We start from the raw sequence: 24,015 nt of genomic DNA on the forward strand, positions 1-24,015 counted from the left end.
TTAAGTACCATGCTATCTAATGAATAAAATTGTATAGCCAGCTCCTTTAATTAGCTCCTTATGTGGGTAGACTTAACCTTACGCAACTCATAAGGCTAGGTATTAAGTTGGATCATATGAAATCACTGGATTTGGGAGTTTGTTTTGTTTTTGGTAAAATATGACTAAATAGAGACAATTTCACATGATTTAACCTAATGGTTTTTGGTTGCAAATACAATACACTTTTCTCCTTGGAGACATAGAGTTAAATCGGAGAGCTAAGACCTAAACAAGCAGAGTTCTGTGCTTGTGGTAGGTGTTTGGCAAGTATTTGCAGAATGAATGCATGCATGTATCCAGGAATGACAGAACAAGATGCAAGGACGTAAACAAGAGCAAAACTGCATGATACAGACTTGTGGTAATGGAACTGGCAGAACGTATTCATCATACAAAGAACTTTCACAATTACTTTCTTTTTAACCAACACTCTCTTTTTAATTCAATTTTGTTTTGCTAGCAAGGGATTGGCATTGGCTGTAGGAGAAAGCAGTCCTGGCATATTTCACTGCTGACTCTCCTCATTAGGGAATAAAAAATGGAAATATCATAGGAGTTTAAGGAGGAAAAGAAGCATTGTGGATCTAAGAGAGAGGAGACTTCAGAGGCTGGCAGGATTTTCATGAAGCACGTTGCTTTTCATTTGGCAGCAAGAACTATCTCTGGAAGGTCCTGATGTTTTTCTTTCCATATGATCCTAGGGAAACAAACAGCAGCTCTTTTTTTTTTTTTTTTTTGGCTGGCAATACTAGGAAAAAACCAAAAGATTATCAAATCTTAACGATTAATAGAACTTCAACTTCGGGTCAATCCACCCACCCATTTATTCATCCTTTTATCTTGTTGTACCATAATGTGCGAGATACTGTCTAGGTGCTGGGAGAAGAGTGAGATTTAAGATATAAGACACATTTCCAAACTAGAGGTGATGTTCATCTTGTGTCGGGTGAGTAAGTGTGATTAGTGCTGAAAGAACAAGGGGGAAAGCACTCAGGGAGCGTAGACAGAGAACTGATGCCTGAAGATGCTGGAGGAGATTTCATCGGAGGTGTTAATTGACCTGGGTCCAGAATAGAGGTTTTTAACCCTGGCTATAGATTAGAATAACCAGAGGATTTAAAAGAAGAAAGGAAGAAAGAAAAAAGAAAGAAAGAAAGAAAGAAAGAAAGAAAGAAAGAAAGAAAGAAAGAAAGAAAGAAAGAAAGAAAGAGAGAGAAAGAAAGAGAGAAAGGAAGAAAAAGAGAACCATGGCCTAGCAATGTCCACCACAAAGGTTCTGGTTTAATTGACTTGGGCTGGATATCTGTTTTGTTATGCTCCTCTTTTTGCCCTTTTTTAAAAAAGTTAACCAGGTAAATACAATGAGCAACTTGATTGAGAACAACTAGTCTCGAAGAAGTAGAAACACATAAGGAGAGGGAGGTTGGATTGGTTGACGGAGGAGAAAGTTGCAGAGCCTTTCACCCTAGGTAAACAGTATGCAAAAAGAAAAATGACGTCTTAAGGTTTTCAACCTCATGAAGGGGGTTGGCCCAGTTTGTGTGGAAAGCTGGAACTGAACATTCTGCAGAAAGCTGGATACCTGGAAGAGCTCCCTCAACAGAAAGACTCAGCAAGAAAGGTTTCACTGTGGTCTAGTGTCTCAGCAAGGAACTCGTGGACCATCATTGGTCAGGCATGAAAAGTCAACCAGAAGATACCAGTGTTTTCAAAAAAGTGATATACATATAGGAGGAGGCACCTTGATTTTCATTATCCATAAATCCAAAATGTAGAACTCAAACCAAGACATTTACATGAAAAACTGGTGCAAAGGGATGAAAACAATGGGGCTTCCCCAGAAGCAAACAACCCTAGGAATAGCTTCACTACCCAGAGTAGACAAGGTTCCCACAGGAAACAAATTCCACTGAAGACTAGGCCTGTGATGAAAAATTCTTCAGTACTCAAGGAAGAAAAAAATGCCATGAGAATGAGTACATGCAGAAACTATATATTCTGGATCAATCTGAGAGAGACTTCTATATAAACATATTTAACATGTTCAAAGAAATAAAAACAGGAAAAATCCAGTAGGCCAGGAAAGAAAAAAATAGACTTAAAACAAAACAAAACATACAGAAATTAAATTTATTTATAATTTAATTAAAATAATTTTATAATTAAAATAATTTTTAAAAATCCTCTATAGATTGGTTAAAGGGTATAGCCTATATATACATAGCTGAAAAAAAGAACTGAATAATTAGAAGACAGAGCTGAAGAAATCACAGAAAGCTGCAGAATAGTCCACATAGAGAGAAATAGGTAAAAAACAGTGGTCTTGAGTACAGATTTTTGGAGACTACTAATGCTTTTTGGAATACAGAACAGTGGGTTGACATTTTAGATACATGAGAGACAGAGATAGTATATAGGAGAAATCAATTATCCTAAAATTTCAGAGAAATCTAAACATGTATATTGTCACCATGTTGTTGAGTTTCTGTGTTTGCTAAGAAGGGCAAAAGACATTCTTGTAATATTAAAAATTTTGTAAAAACATTTTTGTAGCAGTAGTTGAAAGTATGTTTGAATGATAAACTTGAGACTGTGAATCTTTATTTGAGGAAACTACATAATTGTTTCAGACATTTTGTTGTACAATAAACAATAAATGCTGGAGAGGGTGTGGAGAAAAGGGAACCCTCTTACACTGTTGGTGGGAATGTAAATTGATACAGCCACTGTGGAGAACAGTATGGAGGTTCCTTAAAAAACTACAAATAGAACTACCATATGACCCAGCAATCCCACTACTGGGCATATACCCTGAGAAAACCATTCAAAAACAGTCATGTACCAAAATGTTCATTGCAGCTCTATTTACAACAGCCCAGAGATGGAAACAACCTAAATGTCCATCATCGGATGAATGGATAAAGAAGATGTGGCACATATATACAATGGAATATTACTCAGCCATAAAAAGAAACGAAATTGAGCTATTTGTAATGAGGTGGATAGACCTAGAGTCTGTCATACAGAGTGAAGTAAGTCAGAAAGAGACAAATACCGTATGCTAACACATATATATGGAATTTAAGAAAAAAAATGTCATGAAAAACCTAGGGGTGAAACAGGAATAAAGACACAGACTTACTAGAGAATGGACTTGAGGCTATGGGGAGGGGGAAGGGTAAACTGTGACAAAGCGAGAGAGAGGCATGGACATATATACACTACTAAATGTAAAATAGATAGCTAGTGGGAAGCGGCTGCATAGCACAGGAATATCGGCTCGGTGCTTTGTGACCGCCTGGAGGGGTGGGATAGGGAGGGTGGGAGGGAGGGAGACGCCAGTGGGAAGAGATATGGGAACATATGTATATATATAAATGATTGACTCTGTTATAAAGCAGAAACTAACACTCCATTGTAAAGCAACTATACTCCAATAAAGATGTAAAAAAAAGAAGTAATACAATCATTACAATTTATTATTTGTTTATAGTTCTGTTTAGATGTAGAGGTAGATTTTTAAACTGTGTGCTAAATGACACATAAAGGCTGATTTGTCCATTTCCACTATTCATTCAATCTTTATCCTCTGTTTATATGGATAATCTAGAAGTTTAGCGCAAATTAATTCAATAGCTAGTTTTCAAATTAAATAACTCCCAAATGTATATTTTTGTCCATAATAATATCAAAGGAGTTGTTCTCACCTTCATAGATTTTCTATTTTCTGATTTCACAGGCAACTCCCTTGAACTTGTATGGGCAGGAACACAAACATTGTCCATCCAGCAGAATCACATTCCCTCCATTTTGGCACGGTTGGCATTTTCTTACACTGAATTCATTGATGTAGTCTTCAATGGCTCTTTCCAAATTTTGTTTCTTTAGGTGTGCATCTTTTATTTTCACTGGAATCAGATCATATATCGGAGACAGCTGCAGGAGAGCAAAACATTTAATTTTAGGTCTTTTTCTATAGACAGAGCTTGTGCAATATTTTTCACTAAATTATTTATTCATTGCTTCATTAATTCAACAAGGGCTTATTGAATGATTATTATTGCCAGATATGATGTTAGCTTTTAAGACTGCCAGTGATCAAAACTAGTCATGATCTCTGTAATCATGGAGATCCCATTATGGAGGTAAGGAGACTGATATTAAAATAATCATACAGACAAATTTAAAATGGAAACTGTGACTAGGTGCTATAAAGGACGGGTATATGTATTTTAACAATGAACAGTCAGGGATTTAAAGTTTTAGCAGGCTAATTTACTGACATATTGTGAATGCTTTTTGCTGACTTTTTGCTGCCTCCCCTTTTCCAGAAGGTAGGCAAGTGCTTGCGATCTCTTGTCAAAGAGGAGGTTTGTGTGTGATGCCAAGTCCAGAATGCCCCTAAAGGCAAACTCTTTACTGATTTTTTTTTTCTTTAAAAGCCTGAACTCATTGATAAATTTTTGTTGGGAGAAGGAGTGTGGGAAGAATGCCACCAAGGTGGGGGCATTCCTTCAGTCCAGGAAGGGGGTAGAGTTAGCATGTACCTCAAGTAGCAGGAAACCATAGCTAGATCTCTAGCAGCTATTTTGGGAAGTAGCAAAATCTTTGGAGTGCCCCTAGGGAAGGTGGCTATCAAGGAACAGGCTACAGCTTTGTCAATGACTCCGATGCTCAATCTTGGCATGGAAAGTTTGCAACCACCTGACTTCAAGTGAACTTGTAAACTTGAACAATGAGGTTATCAGGATGACCACCATGGACTAAATACTTACATATATCGTATCTTCATTTCCCAGACAGAAGCATCAGGACAAGCAAGAGCTACCCTGAACCCCATCCAACAAATGAATGAAGGATGAATTTTCCAGCAGCATGGAAGGATGGGATCTCAATGTCAAATTTAATTATACTAAAATAAATGAAGTAAAATGATTTATTTTGTACACTTAAATTCCTGGAGTAAGATACATAGTTGCTACCATTGAATCAGGGAAGTTTGGAAAGGCTTTCCTGAGAAAATGACCATGAAGTTGAGATTTGAGGGTGGTAAGATGGAAAGATTACTCTAGTAATATAGGGCAGAATTCAAAAAATGCTTAGTTATGTTACATATAAAACACATATAGAATATACAGGGCTATGTTTTATGTACATATGTAAAACATGTATAGAAAACTTGTATCATATGCCTATTTAATGTAAGCAAATTCAATTGTGTGACTGTAAAGCTGTTTGAGTAGATAAACTGTAAGAAATTGAGACCCTTTGGTGGCACAGTACTTTGAAATAAGAGACCACAAAATTTAGAAGCAATTGGAATCGAAAGACAAGATTAAAAAATATACCACAGAACTTCCCTGGTGGCGCAGTGGTTAAGAATCCACCTGCCAATGCAGGGGACACGGGTTCGAGCCCTGATCCGGGAAGATCTCACATGCTGCTGAGCAACTAAGCCTGTGCACCACAACTACTGAGCCTGCACTCTGGAGCCTGCGAGGCACAACTACTGAGCCCGCATGCCACAACTACTGAAGCCTGTGTGCCTAGAGCCCGTGCTCCACAGCAAGAGAAGCCACCACAATAAGTCCACGCACCACAACGAAGACCCAATGTAGCCATAAATAAATAAATTTATTAAAAAAATAGTTTTATATATACACACACACACACACACACACACACACACACACACACACCACAAATTCCTGCCAAAGAGTAATGATGGATTAAATAAAGTCAACTAATCCTTTTTCTGAGGACGATGAGAAAAGCTGAACAAGATAAAAGTAAAATTAAAAAATTTGCTTGAAAACCCTGGAGAACTAACAAGGTAACAAAACATTACTAGGCTAAGATCTGGGAGGAGGTAGAAGTTCAGTGAGGTGAGCCCAGTACTTCTGGGTCACCAGTCCCCTTGACACATTTCCTAAATCAGGAAGAGGCAGTCGAGGAACTAAGAGGTAGAGCAGCACATTACTGGGCTGGGGAAAAAAGGTTGGAATTCAGGACAGCAAAGGTAAAAAAGCTGTGCTTTGGGTTGGGCCCCAAAGGACTGCAGCCCTAGAAGTAAAAGGGAATTGGAATTGAGGTGGTCCTGGCAAAGACTGCAGCTGGTTTTAAAATAATCCTGAGTCATTAGGACCCCAGAGGCTTTTCAGATACAAATATGTATTTCTTTTGAAGACAATAAAAGCATCTCAGGCCTCAAGCTACTCTGATAGCAATTTTTAAAGTATAATATCCAGCCCACAATAAAAGTAACTAGGTACACAAGGAAATGAGCCAATGTGAATGAGAATCAGTAGAAATAATAGAAATGAGAAACAGAGCTTGGGAATGCCAAGATTTGAGTTATCAGATGTAGACTTTAAAACAGCTATGTTTACATAAGCATAAGAGACAAGATTAAAAATTTTAGCAGAGAACTGAAAATTATTTTTAAAAATAGAAGATTTGAAGAAAAATAAACAAAGAGAATTGGAATTTGTTATTATAATATACAAATTAATGGACTGGTTAAATAGTAGATGTGACACAACTGAAGTAAAGTTAATGAATTGAAATATAGGTTAGAAGAAGATATTGACAATGAAGCATGAAGAGATACAAAGTCAGGAAATACAGAAAGACAATAGGAAACATAAAAGAGAGAGTGAGGGGATTCCCTGGTGGCGCAGTGGTTGAGAGTCCGCCTGCCGATGCAGGGGACACGGGTTCGTGCCCCGGTCCGGGAAGATTCCACATGCCGTGGAGCGGCTGGGCCTGTGAGCCATGGCCGCTGAGCCTGCGTGTCCCGAGCCTGTGCTTTGCAACGGGAGAGGCCACAACAGTGAGAGGCCCGCGTACCGAAAAACAAACAAACAAAAAAAACATAATATTTTACTATTTTTTGAACTTCTCCAAGAAGATAAATTTAAAAAGTGTTTCATGGTGGACTATCTATGGTTGCCTTCTGCTTAGGCAGAATATTGATATGAAAAGTCCAGGCTTTCAATTCATGAAGAAAGAAACATAGAGATATTTTAGATGGAATGCCCACCAATCTAAAAATCTGGGGGTCAATAGTTGACCTTAAAAATAGGATAAAACTATATTTTGCATCCAGCCAGTAGGACTGTGCCAACAGAGTTGATGAAGGTTTCTGAATAGTTCTAGTAAATCCAGTAGTAAATCTTCAGCAGATACTTTATTGACTTGAGATTTTAAAAGTCAGCTCTAGAATATGATGGACTCTTATTAAGACCTCCTCCGAGAACAGTCTTGGATCCGTACAAGGACAGTTGAACTCCCTTTGTAGAAATGAGAAGACAAGACACTTTAGGTGTCCATCTGAATGTAAACATCCACCTAAATCAATTTTTTTCTTGTTTGTTTGTTTTGGCCATGCAGCTTGTGGGATCTTAGTTCCCTGACCAGAGATTGAACCCAGGCCCTTGGCAGTGAAAGTGTGGAGTCTTAACCAACTGGACTGCCAGGGAGTTCTGAATCAATTCTTTTTTTATTTAAGATCTTCTGAAACAGATTTATTTCACTGAGTTCAAGATAATGAATTTAAATATTATTTAAATATGACAAAATAAAAGGGGTCTCTTCTGATTTTAATTTTATATATGGGCATGCTAATTTGGACAACTATTTTCCTCTCTTTGTCCTAGTTTTGGGACAAAATATGTGAAGACTCTCACAGATGTGCTCGCATATTTACAACTGGGTAGATTTCCACAACCTAAAGGGAGAGTACATTACAATTTTCCTGAGTTTCTCTCTCACATAAATGAAGTAGTTTTGGTGGTTTCACTCACTCTTTAAAGACAATAATGAAGAATGAAGGAACACAATTCTCTAATAACTAGTCCTATCAAAAATGTCAACATGTTGGACTTCCCTGGCAGTCCAGTGGTTAAGACTCCACACTCCCATTGCCAGGGGCATGGGTTTGATCCCTGGTCAGGGTACTAAGATCCCGCATGCTGTGTAGTGCGACCAAAAAAAAAAAAAAAGTCAACATGTTTATAACTCAAGTTAATCAAAAGGAAGTAGGGGGCAATCAAAGATAAATTTGACCCAAGGGAAGAAAATTGTGAAACATACAGGGAAAATTGAAAGCTATAGAAGAAAGTAGGAAAAATACTTTCTAATAATTTCAGGAACAAAACAGCAATAAAGGAAAACACATAGCCTTTATAGTTAGTTTGGGGAGAGAATGGTGAGGCTAAGTAACATTGACATTTATATCTTTATAATTATAATGTAGCTTTTTCCCCTTAGGAATAAGCACCAAGACTGTAAAGTCCCAAAAGGTTTATAAACGGAAGACTATTATAATCAAGACACAAAAAGGAAAGGATTTCCTGACCATGAGAACTGTTCACTCTTGGTCTTATTTTCTGAGAACTTATGAACTTCCCTTTCATAAAGGCCCTTGAAAAATACAATTCTCCTGTGTTGGAAGTGGTGGTATGATGTCACCTGAAGGCAAGGGACAACTGGGGCAGAAGGAAGGGAACCAACAATTTCTGTGCAACTATTTTGTACCAATCTGAGCTATAGTCTCTATACAAGGAATCACATTAAATCCTCAAATAAACGTGGAGCCCTGGAGAATTCAGTGTTGCAGAAGTCAGAAAATATTACACATCTAGTGAGGAGCAGAGACTCAGACTCAGCCCGGTTGGTCTGATGCCCCCTCTGTGCCTTTCTTCTACACCATGCTTCTTTCAGGGATGGGACGGGAGTGCATTTGAATGCTCACGTCTCTTTCAGATGAAGTTAACTGTTCATCTGAACCAGCAATTACATTTAGGAAGAAAATGACAAAATCTTCTATTTGAAAATAAATATTTCTTACTTTTTGATTTATGAGCACTGGAGCATCGTTTAAGGAAGAGGCCCAATTTACAAAGTCAGTCACATTAATCATCCTGGCTCTTCTGAGAAGCTTCTCTTTCAGTTCAGTTGCATATTTTCTTGTTCCTCCTCTTATGAATGAAATAACATCATTGATGAGGCTTTCACTCGTGATGTTTTCTGAGAAGAGAAAGAAGATATAAGTGAAGCATGTATAGTTCTGTGATATCTGATAGACATTTATTGAACCCCTTTCATAAGGTATAGTCTAGTACATTTATTGAATTTTATTTATAAATATTACTTATGTAATTTTTTTCACCCCAAATATCCAAGGGTCATTTTTATTAGTAGTCAATTATAGATTCCAATCATCTTTTTAAAGAAAATATAAATGGTATGACGCTTGAGATACACTAATAATTTAAAGTTCATCACCTAAGCACATGCACACATGGGAACACGACTCTTGAATGAATACATTTGTTGTTGCAGACTTAGCTTCATAATTATATTTTGTATAAGTTTGCTTTAAACTGTTTTAATATTATAAAAACTTCAGAGTATAAAAAAGAATAAAGTAAAAAACATAATTTCTTTCCACCCCTATTTTTACATTATTTCTCCCTCAGTCTCTCCCAGACTAAACTGCTTTAAAAAAGTTTTGGTGAATCATTTAGAGTTGTGAATTTTTTGAACTAAAAAGTAATTTCAAGGTGATTTTTGTTCATCCTTCCTTATTTCTATAGATGAGAAGACTGAGCCTCAGAGAGATGGAGTGACTAGCCCAAGGTCACACAGTAAGCTTAATGGCCAAATTTTGAAATTACGACATTTGATGGCAAGGTCAGTTTTCTTTTCACTTCATCAGTAGTTTCCAAGCATGGCCACATGTTAGTGGCTGGTATGCTTTTAAAAATATTAGGTTTTCCTCTCTTCTACTTCTCCACTATCAGCTGACCCTTTTTTTTTTCTACATCTTTATTGGAGTATAATTGCTTTACAATGGTGTGTTAATTTCTGCTTTATAACAAAGTAAATCAGCTATACATATACATATGTCCCCATATCTCCTCCCTCTTGCGTCTCCTTCCCACCTCCCTATCCCACCCCTCTAGGTAGACACAAAGCGCTGAGCTGATCTCCCTGTGCTCTGTGTCAGCCGACTCTTTAAATCACTCTTTAAGTGAGTCTCAAGCATTTGTATTTCTGAGAATGCTCTCAAGTATTTCTGATTAGAGTAAAAATTGAGAACTCCAGCACTACCTCATGCTTATAAATCTGCTAATGATTAGCAACAGAAGTAATATTTATATCAAAAAATTATATTTTTAAAAATGTTATGCACTGATTTATTGTTAAGGATGGATTAGGTATTTTCTTTTTTTCACCCAGTTTTATTGAGATATAATCACGTACAATACTGTATAAGTTTAAGGTGTACAGCATGATGACTTGACATACATATATATTGCAAAATGATTATCACAATAAGTTTAGTTAACATACATTACCTCATATAGTTACAAAAATTATTTTTTCCTTGTGATGAGAACATTTAGGATCTATTCTCTTAGCAGCTTTCAAATACATCACACAGCAGTGTTAACTATAGTCATCAGGTTGTACATTACATCCCCAGTACTTATTTATCTTATAACTGGAAGCTTGTACCTTTTGACCAATTGGGTGAAGGTGAATTAGGGATTTTGAGTCAGGTGGAAGATTGAGTTAGGGAGATGGCTTTGGCCTTCTCCTTTCTTGATGGACACAGACAGCACTGCCACTAGGCCATTTGGAAGCTTTGTTAAAATTAGGGAAAAAAAGAGAACTTTCCTCAAGATATTTCTCTACCATCGGGCTTCTACCATTGCCATGATAAAAATAGAAATCTACAATGACCACAGTGTGAATGGCTGTATTCCCCAGAGCTGTGCAGTTCACGACCTGCACAATGATGATACCATTGAATACATGTCCCCAGGTTACTTGTGTTTATAATGGTTTGGGAACCACTGTGAAGGTAAAATAGCTTTTGGGAATTCCCTGGCAGTCCAGTGGGTAGGACTCTGTGCTTTTACCACCGAGGGCCTGGGATCAGTCCCTGGCCAGTGAACTAAGATCCCACAAGCTGGTGTGGCTTGGCAAAAAAAGAAAAGAAAAAAAAAAAGATAAAATAGTTTTTAAGCACTTTCAGTTTGTTGTTGTTGTTTTTTATAAAGAGGGGAGACAATAAAGAAGGCTCATAGTGACAGGGCAGTGCTCATTGACCTTTCCTCCTTCTTTTCACCGTAGTAAGTTAGGCCATACTTACGAATTTTACCATCACCCCTCTTTAAGCAATTGTCTGAATTAATATTTCCTGCGATTTCAATTCCAACATTCAGAGATAAATCCAGATTAAACCCGAGGCATCTCTGTATATCCCTTAGTTCAACACCTGTTTAATATATTTAGTTAGAAATTATTAGATTATGTCTATCAACATCATAAATAAATTCCAATTTTGCTATTTTGTAAGAAACATACTTACTTGGATTCCTAGACATTATTACTGAACTCAAATGCAAGGTTATATCTGCCCTGCTTTGCCCTCATATTAGAATCTAATGGTCTCCTTTGACTTTGCTTGTCAACTTAATGGTGAAGGACTGATAAATTTACCCCTTGTTAAAAGGGACATGAGTCAGACAAGGGTGGTTATAGTCCATCCTTACCTCTAATACCATAAAAGGGAGACAATATCTAACATGTATTGAATGATTATATGCCCAGCATCATTCTAAGCATCTTGTGTAAATCAACTAATTTAATCCTCTTATTGACTTTCTGAGATAAGTTTTATTATTATCCTCATTTTACAGATGAGCATGAGGAATAACAAAGCAGTTAAGGAACCTGCTGATGGTACTCAGTTAGTAATTAACCAAGTAGGTACTAGAAACAAGAGCTGTCTGGCTATTAAGCACTTCTCTGCATCAACTTCATAATTTGGTCATGGGATGCATCAACATCTCCTGATCCTCTTTGGAAGACTCAGTTCATCATTGAGGTAGCTAGTTTGTTGCTTTGGGCAGATGGCTTAAATATATGACACTTTATTCTGGTCCTACTAATGCTGTTTAGTAGACATTGGTCTTGGGAGCTGACTCATTGTGGTGTGTGGTTGCTCCAGTTATAACGAAGAAAAATCCCAATATTTACTCAAGTATATAATTTATTGTCTATTCTCCTGATTTAAAAGAGGAAATTATTTCTTCATTTTAAGAGTAACTTCCCAGGTCTGAGCTCATTGATCATATCAGTTTTTGCTCTTATTTATCACTTCAGATCACACACACACATACACACACGTATACAAACACGTGGTTGTTTGTCCTGGAAGCCAAAATGCTCTACGAAAAAGGAAAGGGAGAAGTTAAGTTAATCCCAGGATCCCATGGTGAGATGTAGAAGTAGAGATCTGAGGCATTTAGTCATTCATTCATTCAACGAGTATCTTTTGTGTACCCCCAATTACTGAGAACTTAAGAAATATCCAGTGGAATTTCCCATGGTAAAGGAGGAGGGAGGATTAAAATGGAAGATAATGCTAGAAATTCAGAATACTAGATTTCCAACCTTAACCTAAGAAGCATGAGAATTCTGATTCGAAGATGAGGATGAAAATACCTAAGTGACCCCCTAAAGCTTAGATTCTCTACCTCAGCTGTGGACCTCTCCACGACCAGACGGAGTCTAGATGCCCCAAACTGCAGGACGTGGCTTGGATCTTGGGTGTGGCAAAGCAGAGAAGTGAGAAGAATGACTTCCTCTTCAAAGACCCAGAGTCCACCTAATGATCTTTGTCTACTAAGGCCAGAAGGTAAGTAGATATAAGTAGGTAGCTCTGAGTTGTCCAAGATGAAAGATTTCAACCCATGGAGTTTTTTCACCAAAGCAACTCTTAGCCTGAAGAGTTCTTTGTGTTTTGATCACCCTTGCTGAGCCTTTCTCTTCTGATTTTCAAGTTACTCAAGACACATTCCTCTTGTGCCCCTCTCCCATGTGATATCTATCAATATAGCCTACTGGGCAGGGCTCCTAGAGACCCCATTATGCCGTCTCACTGGAATAACCTTGTGAGGCAGTATAAACCAAGAAACCTCATACTCTAGTCCCCCTGGAAATGCATCTACCGGCCCAAGACTAGACTGAGGCATCAAGAGCAACTGGTTCTGGCCATTCATATTTGTTTCATCCTTAAAGGGTTTATCCACAGTGGGGACAGTGTCAGGCTTTAAGATCAGAGCTGAATCCCATCTTTTGCTTGACACAGTCAGAGGCTAAGGAGAAAGAGCCATGGAAGTGCTTTTGGCAACACTTCCTTCCCTAAGAGACATAACCCAAATCTTTGAGGGCAGAGAGAAGAGCTATGCTGGCATCTTTCACCTCTTTAAAGAGTGCTGTAACTAAGCCTTAATTAATCACAAAATAAATATTAAAACTTATTAACATAGAAACTTGGCATCTAGTTTATTCTTAAAAGGCTTTGAGGAAGTCTTTAGGTCAGGATGGTAATTCTGTAGCACATAGGCCTATCCTGTGCATATGGCAGACACTGATGATCAATCATAGACTCTTTTCCATGATTCAAGTGTGGTCAGAAACCTATTTATGGACCCAATTCAACTACCACCCCATAGTTAGAATTGTCATCATATGAGGTAAAACGAATTTTCCACTTTTGCTTTAGGCTTACATGTTGTTAACATTGTTTCTTCCTTCCTCTCTTAGAGAAAATTTAGAACATTTCCTTTCCAATTTTGAAGAATACTTTGGAAGATAATTGGCATACATATAATTGAACCAGTCTATGGATTAAGCAAGAGGTTATGTAAATGACGTCTTTTGTACTTTTCACCTTTTAAATAGTATTTCACTAAAAGCAGCACCACCAAATAATATTATATTGCAGTACGATTTTGTGCATTTCTCAGTAGTGCTGCTGAGAAGTGCAGGGCCAAGTCATCTTGTTTGAGGTGGAAGTCAATTTGCTGTTTGATAGGATTTTAGAGGCCAAAGGGCAGGGAGAGAGTTCTCTCAAAGAAGCAGGTTACAAAACTCTAAAGCCTTTAACCATTGGAAGAGGATAACACTAGAAATAGTTGATGGTTACAACAATGTTGGAAGTTAGAACTCTATTTCTAGCTATACCTTTTTGGTTCATGGAAGTTTTATCCAAAACATATATTAGTTCATAGAGTCCTCCTAGAGTCCCAGAGCTACTGTAGTGGGTTCCATAGGTTTCCAAAAATGCAAAATATTCCCCCTTTTCATAGGTAGCTGGTAGAGCTTTTATAGAATCCAAGAAAGTTGTTGCCAGCATGACGTCCCGAGTTCTCATCACAAATCTTCCCAGGTGAATGGCTCCTTTTACATGCAGAAATATTTTTTCCTTTGTTGTAGAGCCAAAGAAAAGAAATATGAGTTTTATCACCATTATTTTGAATTCAAAAATCACAAAATTTAGAATTTCCATAGTCAATACGTTTTTAGCAGTGACCGCAAGATATCGCTTTAACCCACTTGGAATGGCAAACTTAAAATCATATCAAAACTGTTGATGAAGACGTGCAGAACCTGGAACTCTCTCACAGTGCTGGTGGAAGGGTAAAATGGTACAACCACTCTGGAGAACTGTTTGGCAGTATCTTGTAAAAGTCAACACACATCTACCCCAATGGCCAGCAACTTCACTTCTACGTAAGATCAGTAAAAGAGTAGTTCACAAAAAGATCTGTATGAGACTTTTATAGTGGCTTTGGTCAGAATAGCTTAAAATTGAAAATGACAAATGTCCACTGACAGGGGAGTTAATAGATAAATTGTAGTCTATTCACACAAAGGAATACTAGTTAGCAATAAAAGGGAACAAACTACTGATACAGGCAAAAATACAAATAAATCTCAAAAATATTATACTGAGGGCTTCCCTGGTGGCGCAGGGGTTGAGAGTCCCCCTGCCGATGCAGGGGACACGGGTTCGTGCCCCGGTCCGGGAAGATCCCACATGCCACGGAGCGGCTGGGCCTGTGAGCCATGGCCGCTGAGCCTGCGCATCCGGAGCCTGTGCTCCGCAGCGGGAGAGGCCACAACAGTGAGAGGCCCGCATACCGAAAAAATATATATATATATTATACTGAACGAAAAAGTCAGGCACCAAAGAGTATATACTGTATGATTCTATTTATATGAAGTTGTAGAACAGGTGAAACTAAGCTGTGGTCAGAGAAATCTGGTCAGTAGTTGCCTCTCAGGCAGTAGGGGATTGATGCAAAGGGCATGAAGGAATTTTCTTGAGGTGATGGAAATATTCTACATCTTGTTTAAGGAGGTGGTCAAAAAGGTGGATACAATAGTCAAAATTCATCATGGAACTAAATGCGCAAAATATTTTCATTTTATTGTATGCAAATTACACCTCCCTAAGTTGACTTAAAAATGTTAACAATGGAAGGAAATGTAGACGCTATATATGAAGCCCAATTTTATTTTACACATGAGGAAACTCTGATACAAAGGTATCAAATTATTTGCCCCAAATCACACAGAGTCTGTGGGAGAGATTTGTCCCAAAAACCTAGGTCTCAGGTCTCTCTGTGCCTTCTACTAAGTCCTCTCAGTTTTTGATAACAGGAGAGACAGATAATATTTTAAGCTGTGGCTTTCAAGCCAATCTAAACACCTCAGCAGTTAATGTTCCCAGGGATGATGGCTTAAATTTCCAAAGGAAAACTGGGGCGGTCACAAAGAACTATGTGATTTAATGCTATAGACTGTCCTGGCCAAAACTAAACTACAACTGACATCCATGATTTTGTGGAAGGTTCTTTTGAAGTTCTCCTGCTGTAGTTGTGGTTAGCACGTGTTGATTGCATAGGAGTTTAATACGTTTTATTATTTTTTTAAAGGTACATCTTGGTGTATACAAACATCACACCAAACTTTTTATGTTTTAGAAGCACAATTGTTCACACTGCATGACTTAACTTTAGGTGATTTTGGGTGATTCAGTATCTAACAAAAATCTTAAAGAAACTTACTCCATATATATATGTTCTCCACCTGATGACTTGCATAATAATTCTTAATGCAACCTCAAAGATGCACAAAACATATTTGGAATCCCTCTCATTTTTGCTAAAATTAGGTGTATCTTGTCAGAAAGACATTGTGTTCTTTGACTCAACTTATTTTAGAGGTAGATCTTAGATTATTCCCAGCCAGATATACTCTTGTTTCTTCCATCTTAAAGGAATAAAAATAATCTCTTGGCCTTACTTGTTCAGCCATTTGCCACTCATTTCTTCACCCTCATTAGAAGCAAAATTCCTTTAAAGAGTTTTCTGTACTAGCTCTTTCCAATTCCTCTTTTCCCAGTTTCTCTTAAATCTAACCCACTCATGCTGCTGCCCTCACTACTCCAACAAAACTTCTCTTTTGTTCAAAACCTCTTCTGAAGGTCACCAGTGACCTTCACAATGCTAAAGCCAGTGCTTCTTAGTCCTCATCTTTCACATATTAGCACATTTGACACAGTTCATCACTCTTTTCTCTTCGATAGAATTTATTTACTTTTTGTTATCTAGGGTAGTTCTTCTCAAAATGTACAGTGTGAACAAATCACCTAGAGAATCTTGTTAAAAACAATTCTAATTCAGTAGGTCTGGGGTAGGGTCTGAGATCCTAACTTCCCAGTGATGTTGTTGCTGCTGGTCCATGGACCGCACTTTGAGTAGCAAGGTTCTACAGCATTACACTGGCCACATCTTGCTTTCCTTCACTCCTCTTTCTTCAGACCTCTTTCTATTGAAGTTCCCTGAGTTTAGTCTTTGATCTTCTCTTTTCTATCCACACTAACTTCATTAGTGGTCTCACCAAAGCCTATGACTTTAAGCACCTTCTATATATTAACAACTCTGAAACTTAGAGCTTAATCCCAGACCTCTTTCTCAAATTCCAGACTCATAACATCAACTTCCTATTTGATATCTCCAGTGGAATGTCTAATAGACATCTCAAACTTAATCTAACTAAAACTTAACTACTGGTCTTTTTCTCCAAACCTGCTCTACCTGAAATTTTCTCCATCTCAGTTGATAGCAACTCCATCTTTCCGGTTGCTCAGGCCAAAAACTTTGGCGTTTGTAGAATCATGTTTGACTCTACAACTGTCCTTTCTGAACTGTCATCATCTCTCACCTGGATTCTTGCAACAGTTTTAACAAACCTTCTTCCTTTTGCTCGTAACTTTCATATTCTCTTCTCAACAGTACCCAGAGTAATCACTGAAGATATATTAAAATATGTCAACCTTCTATTCAAAACATTCCAATGGTCCCTCATGTCACTCACTGAAAAAACCAAACTCTTAGAACAGGCTGTGAGGCCCTTTATGATCTGATTCAAGGTAACCTCTCTAACCTTTTCTCCTTCTGTTCACTTTGGCCCAATGGGCAGGTATGTTCCCATCCTAGGGACTTGTCTTTAATAGATCCTTCTGCCAGATATATCATCCCAAATATAACTATTTGACTATTTCCTCTCCTTCAAATCTTTATTCAGAGCTCATCTCCTCAGTGAAGCCTACCCTAAGCTGCTTTTTTAATACTGCCATCTGCCCAGGAGTCCTGACTGCCATTATGCTACTCTACATTTCATTGTATTCTATAGCATCTATCATTTTTTAAATACTATATAGCTTCCTTTTTTACTGTTATGTTTGTTTCTGTCTATCTCCCCCTGCTAAACTTTCAGCTCCATGAGAAGACTCTTTATGAGTTTGGTTCACAAATGTATTTTAAGCACGTGGAACAGTGCCTGGCCACAGAGTAAGTCCACAATTAAATATTTGTTGAATGACTTAAAAGATTTTCCAACTGCACCCTTTGGGTGAGTGTGCATGTGGATATAGAGGCAATGTATTGATCAACCCATTATACAATTAGGCATAGTATAAGTACTAAGAGTGAATGAGTGTTATTTTTTAAGTGGAAGAAGGGTATCTAAATAGGTGACTGTGTTATTAGAGAAGAAAGAGTGAGCATTTTACCAGCATCATACTGACTACAGAAAGTATATTCTATATTTATTCCAAAGGCAATGAAACAAACTTCTAAATCTGGCTTAAATATTAAAAAACAAACACATTTTCAAAGTCTCAAATTAAAGGTATGATTACAAAGTAAGCAGACCAATTTCATATGCAATGTGTACAATTTCATGGCATCGTTACTCTAGAAATACACTTTACAGTAAGTAAATAGCCATCATTCTAAGACATTACAGTGAATTACCAAAATTCCTTAGTATGATTTTTCATTGTACTTCTGAAGAGAATATAAATTAAACAGTCTATCACCACAATCTCAGTCAAAAAGCATGCTCTGAATTCCCTTTTTTTTTTTTTGGCTGTGCCACGCGGCATGTGGGATCTTAGTTCCCTGGCCAGGGATCAAACCCGTGCCCTCTGCAGTGGAAGCACGAAGTCTTAACCACTGGACCACCAGGGAAGTCCTAAAAAGTATGCTCTGAACTCTTAATATGCTTGTTCTGTTGTCAGCCACAAACATCTCACCCACTTATTACTGCTATACTGAAGAGATTTTTCTCCAGTTAGCATTCTTCTTCTGGGCCTTCAAACTACCTACACATATGAGGATTTGTTGAGTACTATTTTTCTTTCTCTTATGCGCTCTATCTGCTCTAAACGATTAAACTTAAAAGAGGACATTTGGTTAGTTTGAAAAATATTCCATTATATTCTCTATATTAAATGTTTGGTCTTACCTTCTTCGAAGAATATAACAACAACTGTTGGTAAGATTCATTTTGGGAATATGTAAATCGAAAGGTACCCTGGGCATTTGAAAGATATGGAAAGTCTTTTTTGCCAGAAGGTTTTGAATCTGTACTTTCAAGCTGTCCAATTGCTTCACGAGGTGTGTATTTTAGAGATAAATCTGCATTAAAACTTGATTTCTTCTCTTGGATGATACTTCTGAATACTCGCATCTGTTCATCATAATATTCAGTTCTGAAATTTTTGTCGGCTTTGGTCTAAAAGAGAATAGCAAAGTGTTTTTGAAAACAACATACAAAAAAAACCCCAAAATAAACAGGAGAAGACAAAAATCAGGCAACTTATTTGAAAGGGAGTAGAACAAAGAAGTTGAGCCACGGCAAGAAAGTGAGACTGAGAGGGTTCAAATACAGATCTGATGACTTTGAGAACATTACACGATAACCTCTCTGTGCCCAGTCTGATTTCTAGTGTGTAAAATCGGGATACTCACCATGCCTGGACCAAAGGTTGTTATAAGGAGTCAATGAAAAAAAGCATATGAAGGACTTAGAACATAGCAAGCTTTCAAGAGTTAATATATTAATAATTAAAAAGCAAGTTGCATAACAGATCAGATGCACCATATACTCCCATCTGTGTAGAAAAAGAAGGAAAGAAATGATAAAGCTAAGCCTTCCTGAAGTCTTGTGGACCAGGCACTGTTTTGAGCATTTTGTACATGTTAATTAATATAAGTAGAAAGGCCAGGACTTGAGCCCTGAACTGCCTCTTAACGTTTACACTCTACTGCCTATTTTAAAAAAAAAGAAAAAAAAAAGCCTTTATGTGCATAGAAAATTACCGGAAAAATAGACAAATCATGGAGTGATAGCCCTGGGTAAGGGGAACTGTGAGTAAATGGATATCTGGAGTGACAGCAGGCTTGCTTTTTCTTGCATCATCTTTTATGTGGTTTGGACTTTATTTATTTATTTACCACATTCATTTTTGCATAGAAAAACTAAGTAATCTAGTTAAAAATTAAAACTTTCAATTAAAACAAATGAACTTATTTACAAAACAGAAACAGACTCACAGACATAGAAAACAAACTTATAGTTACCAAAGAGGAAAGGAGGGGGGAGGGATAAATGAGGAACTTGGGATTAACAGATACACACTACTATACGTAAAATAGATAATCAACGAGGTATTACTGTATAGCACAGGGAACTATATTTAATATCTTGTAATAACCTATAATGGAAAAGAATTGAAAAAGAATAAAACTGAATCACCTTCCTGTATACCAGAAACTAACACAACATTGTAAATCAGCTATACTTCAATAAAACAAAGAAAGAAACAAATAAAAACTTTTTTTGCCAACTTGGTTATTGTCAGGCATCAACGGGAGGGCTGTAAATCTCAACAAACTCTCTTTCCAGAGGTCCTCTGTAACAGGCTGCAACTCTTGTCCGGAAAGAGACACTCATCTCTTCAGTCAGTGGCACAGACTGAACTCAGTAGCATGCACTGGGTGACTGTTCTGCACGAGGAATGCTGTGGTCTGAATGTTTATGTCTCCCCTTAAATCCATATGTTAAAATCCTAACGCCCAGAGGGATGGTATTAGGAGATGGGACCTTTGGGAGGAGCCTTCTTGAAGAGATTCGTGCTTTTATAAAAGTGACCCCACAGAGCTCCCTAGTCCCTGCCAACCATGTGAGGATACAACGAGAAGTCTGTAACCCAGAAGAGGGCCCTCACCCGACCCTGCTAGTGCTCTGATCTGAGACGCCCAGCCTCCAGAACTGTGAGCAATAAATTTCAGTTGTCTCTAAGCTACCTGGTCTCTGGTATTTCGTTATAGCAACCCAAACAGACTAAGACAAGAAACCTAAAGTCACCATCTAATGGGAAAGACTAAAACGTATATAATTTTCGTTAAAGAAAGGCACGCTGGGAAAAATGCTCAATGCAAAGGGAAGAGTAACCTAACCATGTCACTTCCCTGTTTAAAATCTTTCCACCTTCCCACTGCCTTTAAGATAAAGTCTAAACTAGACTTATTCCAAGTTAATCTCTCCCTGACTGTACTCCAGCCCTCTGGCCTCCTTTCTATTTCCACAGCCTATGCTTCGTCCCACCACAGGGCTCTGTTATGCTGTGTTTACTTTCTGGAATGTTCCTTAATCCTCCAGCCTCCCCCATCCTCTCATAACACAGACATTATACACACTCACACACACATACTATATACCCCTGGCCTGGTGAACCCCTACTTCTATTTCAAGTCTCAGCTTAACCATCACTTCTTTAGGGAGACCTTTACTGATCCCACAGACTAACAAATCTGTTTCCTATAAGCTCTCATGGCTCTTCTTTTAAAATAAAACAAAATGAAAAATGCTTCCCTTTTATAATGGCTTTTTTTTTTTTTTTTTTGCAGTACGCGGGCCTCTCACCGCTGTGGCCTCTCCCATTGCGGAGCACAGGCTCCGGACGCGCAGGCTCAGCCTCCATGGCTCACGGGCCCAGCCGCTCCGCGGCACGCGGGATCCTCCCGGACCGGGGCACGAACCCGTGTCCCCTGCATCGGCAGGCGGACTCTCAACCACTGCGCCACCAGGGAAGCCCTATAACGGCTTATTTAATAGACCTTCGGATGGTAAACTCCAAGAAGTCACGGACCACACCCATCTTACCCACATGCCTCCATAGCCTCACCACTTAGTAAAGTGCCTGACAAAAAGTAGATTATAATAAAGGCGTATTAAATTTAATATGCAGATCCAATACCGCTAACAATAGTAACTCAGATGTATCGAGTGCTTACTCTGTGCCAGCAGCTGTTCAAAGTGTTTTATGTAGAATAAATATTTATCTTCCTACCTTTAAGGTAATTTCTATAATTATCCCCATTTTACAGATAAGAAAACATAGGTTAAAAAATTTGTCCAAGATCATACAATCATACAGCTAGGAAGTGGCCCAGCCAGCAATGAAACCCAGGAAGTTTGATTCCAGGGTAGAGCTGTTCATTCTTATGCTATACTGCCAAAGAGGGCTTGACAAGTTCTAAGTGGTAAAATGAAGAAAGGATTCATGGAAAATGTTGCCCTGAACACGGCCTTGGAAAAAAAGAAAGAAAAAAAAAATATATATATATATACACAGAACACAACACTGTAAATCAACTATACTTCAATTAAAAAAAAAAGAAAGAAAAATGAATAAGATTTCTACTGCCTTGAAATCTAAGACTAGTAGAAGCAAATGAAGACAATCCCACTCAGTCTTCCATGATGACAAGTGCCAAGGCTGAGCAAAATGGCACCAGGAAACCACGTCTCCCTCACTCTTCTAGAAGGCTAAGGTGTTCTTAGCTCACTGGCTTCTAATTCGTTGCAGGATAGGAGTGGCGTAATTTGTAGGCTCTTGCACTTATACCTGAACTGGTTAGAAAGGAACTGGCACTGGGCAGGGATCGACTTAGCAGTGTGAAGGATTGCTTGCAGGTATAAGGGAAGGTTGGTCAGGGTGTCAGTTAGAACGTTGTTGAATGGTCCTCTTTCACTAATGCTAGGATGGTAGTAGTGAGTAGAGTCTGAAACAGTGAGGGTGGGGTCACCCCAGAAAACCTAAAGACAAGAGCTGGATTGAAAAGCCAAAAATCCATCCATCAAAAAGAAGTCTGAGCTGAACGATAGGCATTCAGAGGTGGACAAATATGTAGAATCGTTTTGAAGAGAAGAGCAAAAGTCTTTGAAGAGAGGTCAAGAAGCAAGATTATAGAAAGTAGGAAGACACACGGATGGAAACAAGTTTCTTTACAAGAACCAAATAAACAGATGTTGGAGAAGCAGAAATCAGAGAGAGGGGCAAGGGTGCTTACATCTTCCAGGAGGCCAGGAATATTGTAGGAGTTAGTGAAATCTATCCTGTTTAAAGGTTTATCAGCTAATGCTTCTTGAAAAGAAATAAACATTACTCTGGCACTGGGAGTGGAGGAGATAGAACACCTCAACACACATTCCAAAGTTCAAATTGAGGAGGCTTGGAGAGCAAGCGGGAATAAAAGGTAAAGAGAAACCTGTTAAAGACGCCACCAAGATTTTGTATGTACAGATAAAGGATAAAACCACATACTATTTACTATTATTATTAAAGCCATCTCTCACTAATTGAGAGAAGGAACCAGGAAAGAGCAGATTGCTTGCAACCTTATGAGTCATCCTCAGCTAAAGTACCTAGCCAAGCCACACCCACATTCCTAAACTTTTAGCCGTTAAATTTTGGGGTATTTTGAAATTTAGCAATAGATAATGAATACAATTATCTTCAAGAGATCATCTTCTCTGCCTAGATCTTCAATATTGGTGTGTTCTAGGACTCCATTCTCTATGTTCTTTTCTCTCATTGTACACCTCCTGGATGATCTCAAGCACTGTCAAGACTTCAGTGATCCTCTCTATGCTGATGGTACTTAAATCTCTGCCTCCAATTCAGGCTCCATCCTCACATTCATATAAGCTACTCTTAGCAAGATAACTCCATCCAGATGTCAATCATTATCTTTTTCTTGGATTTAACTCTTCTTTTGGTAGATCCCCTACTCCCCCTTCCAACACACACACACACACACACACACACACACACCACACACACACACACACACCACACACCACACACCAGACACACACACACACTTCTCAGGTCTTCTTTGATGGCCTATCATCCACTGGGGGTCTCCATACTTTTCATCTATTGTGGGTTTATGTTGTGTTAGACACTCTTCTAAGCACTTTGCACTTATTAACACATTTAACATTTCCAAATTCCTACGAAGTATATCCTGTTATTATACCACTTTATGATAAGAAACTGAGGTTCAGGAAAGATAAATAAGTTGCCTGGAGTCACATGGATGGTAAGTGAAGGAACTTATCAGAATTCAAATCCAGGGAATTTCATTCAGAACTGGGCACTTGACCATATGCTCCACTATCTCCAATTCTGTACTGAACCCTTAGTTCTCAAAACTGAGCTGGATCTCATCTCTTCCTCTCAGCCTCTACTATTATAGACACAGTTCAGTTTTTCATCATCTCCTTCTTGGACCATAAAATAGCTTCCTTCTGTTATTATCTCTGGTACTGTCTCCTTAAAATTCATCTCCACAAAACACAAAGATTTAAAATGAAACTATGACCACATTGCTCTCCTCAATGGCTCCATTACCATGCTCAGGATTATGCCCAAGTTACTTAGTATGGCATATGAGCACCTTCATA

The 24,015-nt window shown here is 38.2% G+C and overlaps 1 protein-coding gene across 1 annotated transcript in view; it reads right to left on the bottom strand.

Annotated features, from left to right (window-relative positions):
• Positions 1-3,762: 3,762 nt before the first annotated feature.
• Positions 3,763-24,015, bottom strand: part of C9 (complement C9) — a 46,142-nt gene continuing 25,889 nt past the window's right edge. The window contains exons 6-10 of the mRNA XM_060146036.1: positions 18,724-18,993; positions 14,089-14,329; positions 11,207-11,332; positions 8,894-9,072; positions 3,763-3,978 (exon numbers count right to left, since the gene is read on the bottom strand). Of these exons, the coding sequence (XP_060002019.1) occupies positions 3,763-3,978; positions 8,894-9,072; positions 11,207-11,332; positions 14,089-14,329; positions 18,724-18,993 (1,032 nt within the window). The remainder of the gene's footprint in view (positions 3,979-8,893; positions 9,073-11,206; positions 11,333-14,088; positions 14,330-18,723; positions 18,994-24,015) is intronic.

This window comes from Lagenorhynchus albirostris, chromosome 3 (genome assembly GCF_949774975.1).
Source record: "Lagenorhynchus albirostris chromosome 3, mLagAlb1.1, whole genome shotgun sequence".
In the NCBI taxonomy this organism is placed as follows: domain Eukaryota; kingdom Metazoa; phylum Chordata; class Mammalia; order Artiodactyla; family Delphinidae; genus Lagenorhynchus; species Lagenorhynchus albirostris.